The sequence below is a fragment of the Oculina patagonica genome, chromosome 7 (genome assembly GCF_052425735.1).
Source record: "Oculina patagonica isolate OP01 chromosome 7, crgOcupat, whole genome shotgun sequence".
In the NCBI taxonomy this organism is placed as follows: Eukaryota; Metazoa; Cnidaria; class Anthozoa; order Scleractinia; family Oculinidae; genus Oculina; species Oculina patagonica.
The window spans coordinates 19,064,830-19,078,077 of record NC_135764.1 but is presented as its reverse complement, the minus strand read 5'-3'; the positions used below and the strand labels follow the sequence as shown (position 1 = coordinate 19,078,077).

Genomic DNA, 13,248 nt, shown 5'->3' with positions numbered 1-13,248 from the left:
ACATTTTGTAATTCTTGTAACTGTAATTCATTTCTCCAATTGCCACGTCATGAAATTCTATAAAGACCTATAAAGCATTCTCGAGAAAGGTAATGTCAAACTTCCTAAAAACAAAAGCTTAAAACGCGCGTTATTTTGTTTTGAACCGACCTGAAACGTCATTTTTAACTAAAATACGGATAACTTCGAATTCATTTCTCTCGCGCGGGGTCAGCTTAAAATTTCGATAAGTTCTTCATGACTGCATTAAAAACTATGACCATACCACGAGTTTGTTTAGATACCTTTATTATTGCCTTTAATGCCCGATTGTTCAGTGGAAAGCGTCTTAATCTCTCTTTGAGGTATGTTTTGCATCCAAAAACATTGCTGGGAAACGAAGATAAAACTTGAAGCGTAGCAATGATGGGGCGCCAGTTTGGATCTTTCAAGTTAGTGTGAAAATGTTATCTTGCTTAGCTAAACATGTTTCTACCACAGATATCAATGAATGTGCAAATGATCCTTGCCTCAATGGTGCTACCTGCCATGATGGAGTTGGACGATACACTTGTGAATGTCCTGCTGGTTATGAAGGAACAAACTGTGAAACTGGTAAGGAATCCCTAGATCTGATTTTTTTGGCAAAAAAGCATAATAGCAAGCATAAGTGAAAACCGGCAGCAACACAAGCATCTAGAAGAAAAAGCTGGAGAAGAACAAACAAAGTCATGATTGCTTTTTAGTGTGGGCTTTCGTTTATGTTGCGTTTTGATCTTAGTGCTTGTGTTATGTTTGACGGCGCTGATAGGTGACTATGTACTTTGGCTTCTTCTAAGTAAGTAATTATCCGTGATAACACCAACAACAATTTCTTAACAGAGTCTGAGAAAATGAATTCAAAGTTCACAAGATATAGGCAAAATCTCACGTGTAGCCATTTTGGAAATTCGTCTTAAGCGATTCAGTGGAATTCAGCGAAACTTCGATATTCGAAGCAGTAACAAAAAAGTTTGCAATAAGGTGGAAATAATTCTGGTACAACAATTTCTTATCAGAGTCTGAGAAAATGATATTCAAAGTTCACAAGCTATGGGCAAAAGCTCACATCTTTTAAGCAATTCATGGGAATTCAGTGGAACTTCGAAATTGCCTTTAATGCCCGATTGTTCAGTGGAAAGCGTCTTAATCTCTCTTTGAGGTATGTTTTGCATCCAAAAACATTGCTGGGAAACGAAGATAAAACTTGAAGCGTAGCAATGATGGGGCGCCAGTTTAGATCTTTCAAGTTAGTGTGAAAATGTTATCTTGCTTAGCTAAACATGTTTCTACCACAGATATCAATGAATGTGCAAATGATCCTTGCCTCAATGGTGCTACCTGCCATGATGGAGTTGGACGATACACTTGTGAATGTTCTGCTGGTTATGAAGGAACAAACTGTGAAACTGGTAAGGAATCCCTAGATCTGATTTTTTTGGCAAAAAAGCATAATAGCAAGCATAAGTGAAAACCGGCAGCAACACAAGCATCCGGAAGAAAAAGCTGGAGAAGAACAAACAAAGTCATTGCTTTTTAGTGTGGGCTTTCGTTTATGTTGCGTTTTGATCTAAGTGCTTGTGTTATGTTTGACGGCGCTGATGTAAGTAATTATCCGTGATAACACCAACAACAATTTCTTAACAGAGTCTGAGAAAATGAATTCAAAGTTCACAAGGTATAGGCAAAAGCTCACATCTTTTAAGCAATTCATGGGAATTCAGTGGAACTTCGAAATTAGTTTTCGATGTTTGGTGTTGTTAGAAAAGATTTCTTTCGATAAGATATTTGAAGCAGTAACACAACAGCTTGCAATCAGGTGTAAATAGTTTTGGTACATAATTTTGTCCAATTACTACTCGAAGTCCTGGCGGATTTCCTCTTAAGTTGGTAAAGTCCATGATATCGAGAGCACACTAACTGTTGCATACGCTCGCTAAGCGGTGTTAAAACTTCTAATATAAGTAAAAATTTTACTGTTTTTAATTTAGTTTGATAAACAGCATGCACATATTTTAGGGGGGGGGGGGAGGTTTGCCTCTTATTGATTTCACTAAAGTCGAGAAAGTTTTGTAAATAAGTCACGTATTTATTTCACTCCTTACTTACCAGACATTGATGAATGCGAGGTTGATCCTTGTTTGAATGGCGCTACTTGTGTTAATTCTGCTCCTGGAAGCTACACGTGTAACTGTGCTGAGGGATACAAGGGAGGTCACTGTCAGGAGGGTAGGGCTGATTTAACATATAGCTTACAAATATGCCACATATTATTCATTATAGCGTTAAGAATCCGGGTCAAAAGCGGTTCACACCGCAAGTGCAGCTTATTAACATTTTTTGCATAAGTCCTTAGATTTGCTCATTACAAACGCCTCGAATAATAATCGTCTCACTTTTAAAACAGCATACGATTTTCCTCACTAGTGAAAACCAGCCTTAAAGTTGCAATAAGGGCTTGCTTTATATATTTTTATTCTTGGGTGGAGAGGAGCACTATGACAGTAAAAGTTGTCTTACTCAAGAGCACTAGTTTGCCAGCGTGCCTCCTAGGGATTAAGCTGTTTCAACAAGAGCGACTGCTTGGTTTTCTTACCATAATTCAAGTTGGGAACACTATAAGAGACTGGGCAACAACGATTAAGGTCCTTTTTTTAGCAAAAGAAAAGTGGCCTCCAAGTAGGAGGTTGATCGCTCGATAGTCTCGGTAACGAGTCTAAGTTACGTGGTTAACAACAGGGTTTTGCTAGCTTAGCCAGTTCCATGTTTACTTCCAACTTCCAGCATTCGGAGATCCTCAAATAAAGGTAAAACTGAAAGTGCCGCAAGAAAAAAAATAGCAAACTATCTGTTCTAAATTAATCCGTGCTAACAAGTAGCCATTAACGAATTTACAACGATTTTTTTAGCTTATAAGTGTCTCTTCGCTTTATCGGTTTTCCTTGCAGTGATTTGGAATTCTGAAGGATGCTTCAAGGAGGCAAAGAAGAAGAAGAAAAGGATTTTTAAAAAGAAATTTGCGACAGTCAAAGGCATCAAAAAGAAAAACCCCGATATTGAGAAGATTTATAACACCTGCAAAGCTAAAGCGGAGGCAAACGGCTACGAGATTTTTGCAATCCGAGTAAGTATCGATTAGGTACTCGATTATTTGCGTATTGTTCTTAATATTTATTCCTTGTATAATGTACACCAAACAGCCAAACTACTCTGACTCTGCATTTTTTCGACCATCCTTTCCTTTCCACGGGCAATATAAAGAGAGGGTCCTGAAGGGGGGCAGAGGTTATAAATCCCATTTCCCAGCCCAAATTTTTCGCAAATCCCAGTACCCAGTCTACTGTTTCCCGAATTTCCCCAAATCCAAGTCCCAGTTGTATTGCTTTGTTTGTTTGTTTCCCAGTCCCAGCGGTCCAAATCCCCTTTTTCCCGGTGAAAATTTGCCCAATCCCAATTCCCATTTTACCCCTTTTAGACCCCTCTTTTAACTCATTCTACATTGAGAGAATCAACTCTAGCAAAGCAAATGTCGTTTACAACTGAATACGTTTCAACTGTTAAACCATGTTTAAAATTGTTCTTTTATAAATCGCGTTGTTCTTTATCCCTGTCGTTTCTTTTACAGAATCCACTTGATTGACTAACCAAGTTTTCTGTTACTTAGGGTTTGAACAATTGTGTCACTTCCAACGATGGAAAGCTGGTTGATTTTAAAAAGTATGGTGCATCATCGAAGTGCAAGACTAATGACCAGAGTCTTGGTGTTGGGATTAAAAAAGCAAACTTTGTTTACACCAGGTAATTTGAACCACTTCATTTCAGATTTTGCCACGTTTATGAGATTATATATCCATTTTTTTTACTAAGGCGTTCTATTTTGTAACTCTGGAGCGTTGTGTATGCTTATGCATTTATCATAAGCATAAGCGCCAAACAAACGTAGAACTTTATAAAATAACTATAAATCTTGAATAGTAGTATTGGACAGATTGGAACTTGCTCGAAAAGGTGTCATTGAACACGACGGTTTTAATTGCATGTTTAAGGCCAGAGTGTTAGTCGAAACAACTCCAAAATACTGTTGAGAAAAACCCTCCACAGTTTTGGACTAGCTGATAACACAAACTTGATAATAAACCCTTGGACCTGAGCTGAGGGAGAGAGAGAAATAATTACAGTTAGTCAAGCAAAATATTGCTTTGAAAAGAAAGAAAACTGTAAAAAAAAAATGTCAACACGGAGTGGTACTCCGAGGGAAATAGATACTAGTTGTTTTGTTAATTTGAAGTCAAAGCCTTTCGTGTTATATTTTTTGTAAAATAAACGATGAGAGATGATCCACAATTTATCATCTCTTTTATTAAGTATCCTAATATTTCTTTGTTTCTTTCAGGTAAACAGAAGAAGTTTCTGTTGAATGATATGCCTGGGAGTAATGAAGAAGCACACGTCGACTAGTAATGGATAAATACCATAAGACGATGTGTTTATTAAACTAAAAAATGGTTGGATTGGTTTCTTTAACAGTTAAATTGATTGTTTAATTTTTAATCAACTTTTAATAAGGGGGGAACTAACAGTGAAATAAACAAGGAGCATGGGAATAAGTTGTCGTTTGTTCATGGAGCATTATCCTACTATTATCTTGTCGTCCTTGAAAATAAGAGTTTAAACATTCCACCGGTATTAAGGTGCGAAGAAACCAAAGGATTTCAAGCCGCTTAATACCTTGCTATCTGTTTATATTCTTCTTTATAAGGCTTGCTAAATTTGATGTTTTGTCCTCAGATAAGTTTCTGTTTGAGTGTCGTAAAACCAGAACCAAAGTGATCACCTCGGTTGACCAGTCGGCCAATTGCAAACAAGCAAATACCTGTAGCCGCCACAAAGCGTAGGGAAAAGTGAGTCACGATTGGTTTTGGTTAAAGCAATTCCAATTTTCTAATTAGGGGGCGTTTCGTGATTTCACAGGCTTTGCGGGCAGGTGTTTTTCGCACCTTCTAGGGCACACGAACATAATTATCCAACGCTTGCCCATCATGAACGCCTTCATTGCAGGCTAGTTTAAAACCCCTCTAAATGATTTTCCCTGTTGCGCCGTCGCTTCCAGGCAACAACTTTTTAAAAGTTTCATTAGACTATGCTTCGATTCCGCCGTTTTGGACCGCTTTTTCCGGCAGGAAAAGAACCAAAGTTTAGGTTCTAAAACCTTTTTTTCAGCAGGGGATGGTTCAACGACTTGATTTTCCCAGGCCATTACGGCTTCCTTGCTGCTTCCTTACTCATTATTCGGATTTAACCGTTTAAACGCCTGTGGTCGATTCCCTGAACGCTCTCTTTGGCGTGCTCGACAAGTTAATTAATTGCAAAGTTTTTTTGATGATACTGCCTGATTGTAACTCGTCACTACTTTCTATAACATAAGCGGCTACCTCCCTGGCCCCTGGAATTCTCTTCTCCAGCAATTTCCAGTATCAATTTATACGCTCAGATGAAGAACGAAAGACGCCGGCCAGGTTGGATCCATGTTCCAACACACTCTAACAACTAGGCAACCACGCCTCACTAATGTACACATCGAACATTCTGGCAATCTTCCCATGACATTTGTGTTTTGATGTTAAAGCACTGACCGCATACTTCAGTACGGAAATAAATCTGCTTAACAGAAAACGAGCTGATAATGTGATAAAAGTCCCTGTGTCTATCACCTCACTCAATGCTCCAAGGAATCTGTATTTTCGAGTACTCTAATTTTTTAATCTCGCCTTATCTCTACTGTAAGGCTCACCGATGCAAGGGGAACCTTGACCTTTTTGCATCATGACATTGCGAAGGGACAAACATCGGGTTAAAACATACATTTCTGTTTCAGTATAGGCTGGTAAATACAGCAGAAATAATTGGAAGAGATACTTCCATTCGTTTCTCTAATAGTTTTGTTTACTTAAGGTTTTTCTATTTACTTTGTATGCATATGACCAATTATTAAAAGTGTGTTGGAAATTATTATTTCACTTTAAGGAATTATTAAGTAATTTATTCCATGTAAAATCTACCTATAATCCGTTAAAACTTTTCTAAGTAATAGAATAAGTATGGAAAGTGGAAGGATACCGCAATTTGAGTTCTGGTGGACCGACGGAACTTGCAATTCCATCTGAACTCGCAAGAAAACTAAATACGGCTGATTTGACCTTCCTCTCTGAATATATCTATATAGTGAACAAAATCATTTGTATTAGCTGGACGTTGTTTCTAGAAGTGCGCAGTGCTGTTGTGATTTCAACATTGAATGTTTTAAATTTTAAAGAGAAATTCAAATGATCAACAAAATGAGGTGACCTAGACCTTTTTCCCTATTTTTAAAATGGATCCTTTGTTAAGATTTAAAATACAAACAGTGGCGACGAACAGAACACATAGACTACATTTGTTGCTTTGAAATTTGAAATTGGTGAAAAATACGAAAACGTGGTTTCAATCAAATCATAAAGAGGTTTGTTTTCTGGGAAGGTTTAAAGCGAACACCATTCAAGATCATACTGGTATGTATTTCTTAATAGTCAACAGTCAACTTACTGAAATAAAAAACATTCCTCATTCATTTATTATTTCATAACGCATGCATGCTAGCTAGATATTCAAGGTGAATTTGCTGCATCACATATCCATGAGCATTTTTTATGTGCGTTGAAGTAAACGATGAAGGTTTGACTGTGAACCGTAATATCAAGAAACAGCCTAATTCCAGAACGAATTGATTGTTTAACTTAAATATACAGTCGAAGAAGATAATACACTATCTAAACTTAGAAAACCTGCACATAAGCAAGTTCTCTATATTTTACGTATTAGTGACTGTTTCAGACTTCTAAATAAACGTGATGGCACACAAGGACGAATAAACAGCTAAAATCCCCTCTTTATGGATATACATGGATTTCGGAATAAAACAGTGATGTTGAATGTTGACTTTGTCATCATGGTCATCTCTGCCCGAAACTAGAGGCCTCAAACTATGCTGTAATTACAAAGAAGATGTATCACTTTTTTTGTAATCGGTGAGCCTTACAGTAGAGAAAAGGCAAGACAAAATACTCAAATTATCAGGAAAAATAACTTGAAATGACTATATATAGCGAAGACTTCGAATATCTTTACAACCGGAAGTCTATATCACTTTTGTAGTCTGTGTTTTCAAAAGCTGTTCGTCTTGGTAAGTTTTAATTACTTTAAATTGTCACAAGATACTTTCTATTTAAAAAAATTGCTGAAAGATATATCTTAACGAAGCACACTGAAAATATACTCTATACGAAAAGTTTAAAATAGAGCAAAACTTGTGATCCCGCACTCTGCATTGTAAAATCTAAGTTTCAAGGAAACCTTGCTCGTGGGTTCCTCCGCAAAAGAGTTGCATCTCCGATGATTGCGCTTCTCCTTTGTCTTGTGTTTCTTTCTTCCACCTCGTTCGTCGATTTTGAAACCAGGTTTTTACTTGCATTTCCGTGAGATTAAGGTCTGAAGCAAGCTCTGCTCGTCTGCTTTCTGTAATGTATCGACATTTTGCAAACTCATTCTCCATCATTTGGATTTGATGGGTTGAAAACAAGGGACGTAGTCTCTTTTTCTTCATTGCACGCCTTCGTTTCTTCTGAACATTCACATCTAATGGTTAGAAAAGAAAGACGTTTCAATGACTATCACAAAGGTAATTTATTAAGGTGAACACTTTACGAACTCCGCAGGAAATTAACTAAAGAGGTGCCACTTCTGACAAGCCAAGGCAACTACGCAGGGCAAATCATAAAGGCATCGTTCATAAAGCTGCTTGACATTCAAAGCTTAACGTATACGTTAACTTTAGAACGATTGCTTTTGTAAAAAAGTGTTTTTAAACAGAACGTCTTTTTTAAAATTTATCTATTGAACTGAGCAAGAGTCGAAGGAAGTTGTCATTGGCTGTGTTTAAAACAACGACCTTGACGACATGACTATTATAATGAGTTGCTAACAATCTCGAAGCTATCTCGCTTGTGTTTTGAATCAAATTAGGCGTTAAGTCCTTTTAAAAAGAAGAGAAAAAGACAAACGAAAAATCAAATACATTGGACCAGGTCTGGGATATGCACAATTATCAACGATGATATCACAAGTGACGCTCGACATTGCAGTACATCCTGGTACATTAAGGGCAATGTTTACCATACTTCGTCTATCGAGACTCGGACGTAAACACTTCTATACCTCAATGGCATTTATTATATTATGTTACGTCCACGAATGTTAATTCACAACGCTTTCTAATTAGGTTAGGGTAAAGGAATCAGCCTTAAAATAACCTGGAGTTTGCAAGTTTTCGGAATCAGCTTTGACAAACGCAATAGACTTGCTGCCTCAGCCCACATCCAAGCTAAAAATGTAAACATCCCACGCAATTTTGCCATGAAAAAAATTGTAACACATATCATCACCAAAATTATAAAATGTTTCTAAGAAGATGTACATTCACTTTTAAACGATACGATTGTCCAAAATAAAACTAAAAGCAAAAAGTAAAACAATGTCGATATCTCTTGATATTATCCTAGCCTGATCACAAAGGACTTCTTTTAAAGCTTTCTCAACCGCATTGATGATACAGTGGATTGTACATGGCAACTAATTTCATAGTTAACATTATGTTAAACTACGATTTATGCAGAACTAAAACTTCTGCAGTTACTGTTAACATGTCCGATCCTTTTGTTAACTTACCAAAGGAACCTACGTGGTTCGGGAAAATAAATGGAGTCATCTGAGCAACTGACTGGGGAGATGGAAGTCAACAGAATCCAGGGAAATAAGATGACAAATGTGGACGGTGATACCCTGGAGGAAACACTGCACGAGAAGCAACAAGAAATGATGGCGCTGGACATGGCGCGTCAAGTGCGTCAATTGGTGCGGCATCTTTAGACATCCATTTCTGCTTCTCCACTGTTTCATCTGATAGATTTAAAATGTTTTTGATGGAAAACGAATTTCTACTGGGTGAAAATGACGAGATTGTGGGTGGGGAAGATGCAATACCTCTTGTCGCCATATTGGTTCTTGATCAGGGACTTGTGTTACCCTTCTGGGCGTATAACATGGCGGCTTTTTGAAGAAAGGCTCTGGAATTTACGATAATTAATCCTGTCAGTCATTAGGAGACAGGATGTCGTCCACTTCCTGTTGCGGTTGCGAAACAAAGTGGCGGTAAAAGGAACTCTACCGATCTGCCAATGATACTCGCCACTGAGACCTGTCAGTTGACATTATTGATATTAATATTTCATGAAAAGAGACTTTGTAAAAGTGGTTCAAAAAACTTGATTTCTTGTTTGAAAACATTTTTAATTTAACAGAATTGCATTAAGTTTTTCTACAAAACATGGCAAGAAAAAAAAGAAGCAATCCGAGAAGCCCTTAAATATTGGTTCAGAAGACTGCCGAATAAGATTGTAAATGTCATCAACTGAACTCTACAATTACTAAAATTTGCTCAGGCCATGCAAATGAGCAATGATAATTATAAAACAAGGAAAAGACAGGAAGATCGCAATGAAATGTCCTGTACTGTCTCAATAACTTTTACGGGTTGCTAAAATGCAATATTCTTGTGTATATCGTAGATTTGTTTTTTTTAAAGAAAACTTGTTTTATTTTTGTACTGAATACCTACAATAGTAGCTGTAAGGACCAAAAGTTACCGAATCACTTGCTATCGCTGGGCATTCCTCAGTCTCATTTTACTATATCATCAAATGATAACAAAAGGTAAACTAAGCACACAGTTTAAAGAATGAATGCACGAATTCTCCCTTTGATCTTTCGCCGAAATGTGGTCACGTGATCTATCACTATGATATCAACCTCGTCAGAGGACACCCTTTTTGGGGGGAATTTTTTGTTTTCCTTTTTTTTTTCCTTTTTTAATTGTTTAATTATTATAATAAAAAAAAAATTTTTTTTTTTTTTTTTATAAAAAAATAAAAAAAAATTTTTTTTCATTTAAAAAAAAAAAATTCCCTTTTTTTCCCCTTTTCCATCAAAGAATAAAAAATTTAAGATAAAAATTTTATAAAAAAAATAGACTACTTTCAGGGTGTACAAATATATTCTACAATCTTATTTGAGTTTTTGAAACTTTTCACAAGTACTCCATTTAGAGGTTGACAAAAGTGATTCCCGTTCTCACTTGTTCAGTGCTGTTCCAAAATCTCAACCTCCGAGGAACTACAACAATAATAGTGGGAGGGGTTGAAAAGATTGACTTCAAGCACCTTGAATGCTCACTGATTTCACTGAAATGAGGCTAGGAATATTTAGAGTAAACATTTTCGTCTGTGGTAAAATAAAAGAGAGCGCGTTGTATCTGACAATTAAAATAATTTTTGTGTAATTACAGGGCTATGTTAAGGATGACGCTTCTTAAAAATTTTTGAGCGTTTGGTTTAAAAATTAGCTTTTAGTTAAGCGTTTAGATTTTTAAGCGTTTAGTTAAGTCAAATTTATTTGTAAAGGCTTTCAGTTTAGATTACAATTTTTAATTTTTATGGTATACTTTAATTCATTCTTAGAATAATTTGGGGGGTTTTTTTGGAAAAATGGGAGATTAACAAAAGAGGAAAAGGGCAGAGACCCAAATACACATTGAGGGACCATTCTTGACTCCTCTTAATGATAAGTAGGTTAGTAGTTTCTTTCCCTTTTTTCATTGATTTGTAAATTGTTAATTTTAATTTTAATGCGCTTTTGATTATTTATATAGAAAAAAGCGCAATATAAGTAATAAATATTATTACTATTATCATTATCATTATCATTATTATTATTATTATAATTATTATAATTATTATTATTTTTATTATTATTATATATTATTTATATATTATTATTAAAAACAAAATAAAAAATAAAATTATTATGATTATTATTACTATTAATAAAATTTTCAAGCTCGTGGCGACCTTACAAAATCTTTAACACCATTTTTCCTTCGTGGTTTATCATTAAACTTTTGCTTTTTTACCGGCTTAGTAACTAATATTTTTTTTAAAAAAAAACACTTCTATTTACTAAAATTTAATTTCTCATTCTCTATATTTTGTACTTCAATTCAGTTTTTAAATAATCATTAGCCTGTATATTACTCACTCCAGTAAGCTGATATGCAGTAAAAACCCGCGAGTAAGAACCTTTATTTTTAAAAAAAACCGTTAGGCTAATATACACCCTAATACACCCTTTGCATAGGAACCTTTTTAGCCTAAACTTTGGGAATAGGTTCCTATTTCTAAAATTGATTAAAAATGTTTACTTTTAAGGAAATAAGATAAGTTGACATTCTGGGTCCATTGGGAGACAACTCGGAGCATTATCACTCGAGTTGCAATGTAAATGCCGATGATAAAAATCATCAAAATATTATTATTAATACAACCACATAAACATAAATAAAATAGTATCAAATTTCATATAAGGAAAAGGCTCAATACCATTAAAAATTATATTAGCAACAACATATTTTTTCTGAAGAAAACAAAAACCTATTAAGAGCCTACATAGCCTAAATTTGTGCTAATTACCATTTATTTAAGAACCTGTTTAGGCTAACTTGGGAAAATGCAGGTTGTTACTCGCGGGTTTTTACTGTATACGCTGATAACATTTGTCAACCTATCCAAACTACTAACGAGATTAAATTGTTTACATCTTTTAACCAAGCTATGTACACGGGAACTTGATGAAGGTCGCTGAAGATCATTTACTTATTATTGACAGCGGTATAACTAATTATCACTCCACTGTGGAGTAAACTTTGCCAAGATATTAATCATAGATAACCAGACAAAGTTGGGAATTATAATGAGAACACAATTCTCAGTTGGCCTTCTCCTTGTAACTTGAAAGACAACTGAGCAGTCATCTATTTCGTTTTGGTGTAAATCAATAATCCCTTTTTTTTATTTCCAGGTGAACTAAATAATCATTTACATATTCCATATGGACTGTTAGCCACAGCAAACACTGCTACCAACCATTAACAACCTTTACAACGCACTGAATCTATGGACTTTGTCCTACAGATGCTTTTCCTCTACATGGAAGAAAACTTCCACAGAGGATAACAATATAGTAACTTTCTTCTTGTCCTGCTGAACAATGTAACATCGTGCATTTGCATCGGAGAGCAGAAGTTTCAAGCAAAATATATTTCCACGTAGCGAGTCGTAACTAACAGAGTAAGGACTGTAAATTGTGCTCATATTGACAGGTACTAAGAAAAAATTAACTAACACAATGGGACGGCAATAAGCTAATGGAACTTGTAGACTTTGAATGGAAATGAAGTAAAGTAGCATCGCCATGATGTCTGCAATATACAGATTATTTCACCGCGCAGGGGTCAGCGATTCTATATTTTTTATGTGTCTTTAAAACAATTACAACTAAACGAGAGCACGAATTTCAGTAGATATTAATAGAGGAAATCGTACAAATTTATTCTGGTGGCAGCTAGCTTCTATGTTTCTCAAAGGAAATTATGAGTATTTTATTTAAAGGCCCATTGGAATTAAGACTGTATTTAGATGTAAAGTAAAGCTTTATCAATTGCAAACATACGAAGTTAATGTCGCTCGGTTATCGAGTTGTTTGCAGATGTGGTGGTGCTGACTGTTTGTGTGAATCTGAACTGCTTCACATAACTGTTCGCGTTCGGGGTTCTTTCTAGTATTATATCACCATAGTAATAAATTATTTAGAGATTACAAACCCCGAATACTGCAGAAACGATCATTCCCAGGTTCCTTAGAGCTTTTCATTAAGATTTTAGTATTAATTTGTATTGACGATGTATTATTAAACTCTTAATAATAGGTAACGTGCGCGATGGTAAACTTAATGACTCAAATGTAAATATTCCTCCCTACTGACCTTGAGTTTTGTTTCATCTTTCTTTTATCTTTTATGCTTTAGTATCTGGCGCCATATTAACAGTTCAGGTTCACTAAATCCCGCCCGTCTTTATGGAAATTTGTGCCTGTGTTTCACTGCGGTTCAGCCGAAAATTAGCCTCCCTCTTGTTTCCATTTTACGACAAAGCTAGTTGTAATGGTCTGTTTCTAGTAAACTTGTTCTCGTCGTCGAATTATCTAGATGACTCGATTGTCTGGCGTGGTAAGAGCCATATGTGGCTTC

General features: G+C 35.7%; 1 protein-coding gene and 2 pseudogenes across 3 annotated transcripts in view; 2 read left to right on the top strand and 1 right to left on the bottom strand.

The window, feature by feature from the left end:
- The window catches only part of LOC144661095 (uncharacterized), a 23,387-nt gene extending 19,567 nt beyond the window's left edge, over positions 1-3,820 (top strand). The window contains exons 13-16 of the mRNA XM_078521802.1: positions 481-594; positions 2,131-2,247; positions 2,967-3,142; positions 3,683-3,820. Coding sequence (XP_078377928.1) covers positions 481-594; positions 2,131-2,247; positions 2,967-3,142; positions 3,683-3,820 — 545 coding nt within the window. The remainder of the gene's footprint in view (positions 1-480; positions 595-2,130; positions 2,248-2,966; positions 3,143-3,682) is intronic.
- Positions 1-13,248, top strand: part of LOC144661091 (uncharacterized) — a 206,403-nt pseudogene that overhangs the window by 72,173 nt on the left and 120,982 nt on the right. The gene's annotated exons all lie outside the window — the stretch shown is intronic.
- LOC144661124 (homeobox protein notochord-like) overlaps positions 1-13,248 on the bottom strand; it is a 15,973-nt pseudogene extending 2,725 nt beyond the window's left edge. The window contains exons 1-4 of the transcript XR_013572208.1: positions 12,985-13,248; positions 8,779-9,307; positions 7,376-7,689; positions 2,128-2,214 (exon numbers count right to left, since the gene is read on the bottom strand). The product of XR_013572208.1 is annotated as a homeobox protein notochord-like (transcript). The remainder of the gene's footprint in view (positions 1-2,127; positions 2,215-7,375; positions 7,690-8,778; positions 9,308-12,984) is intronic.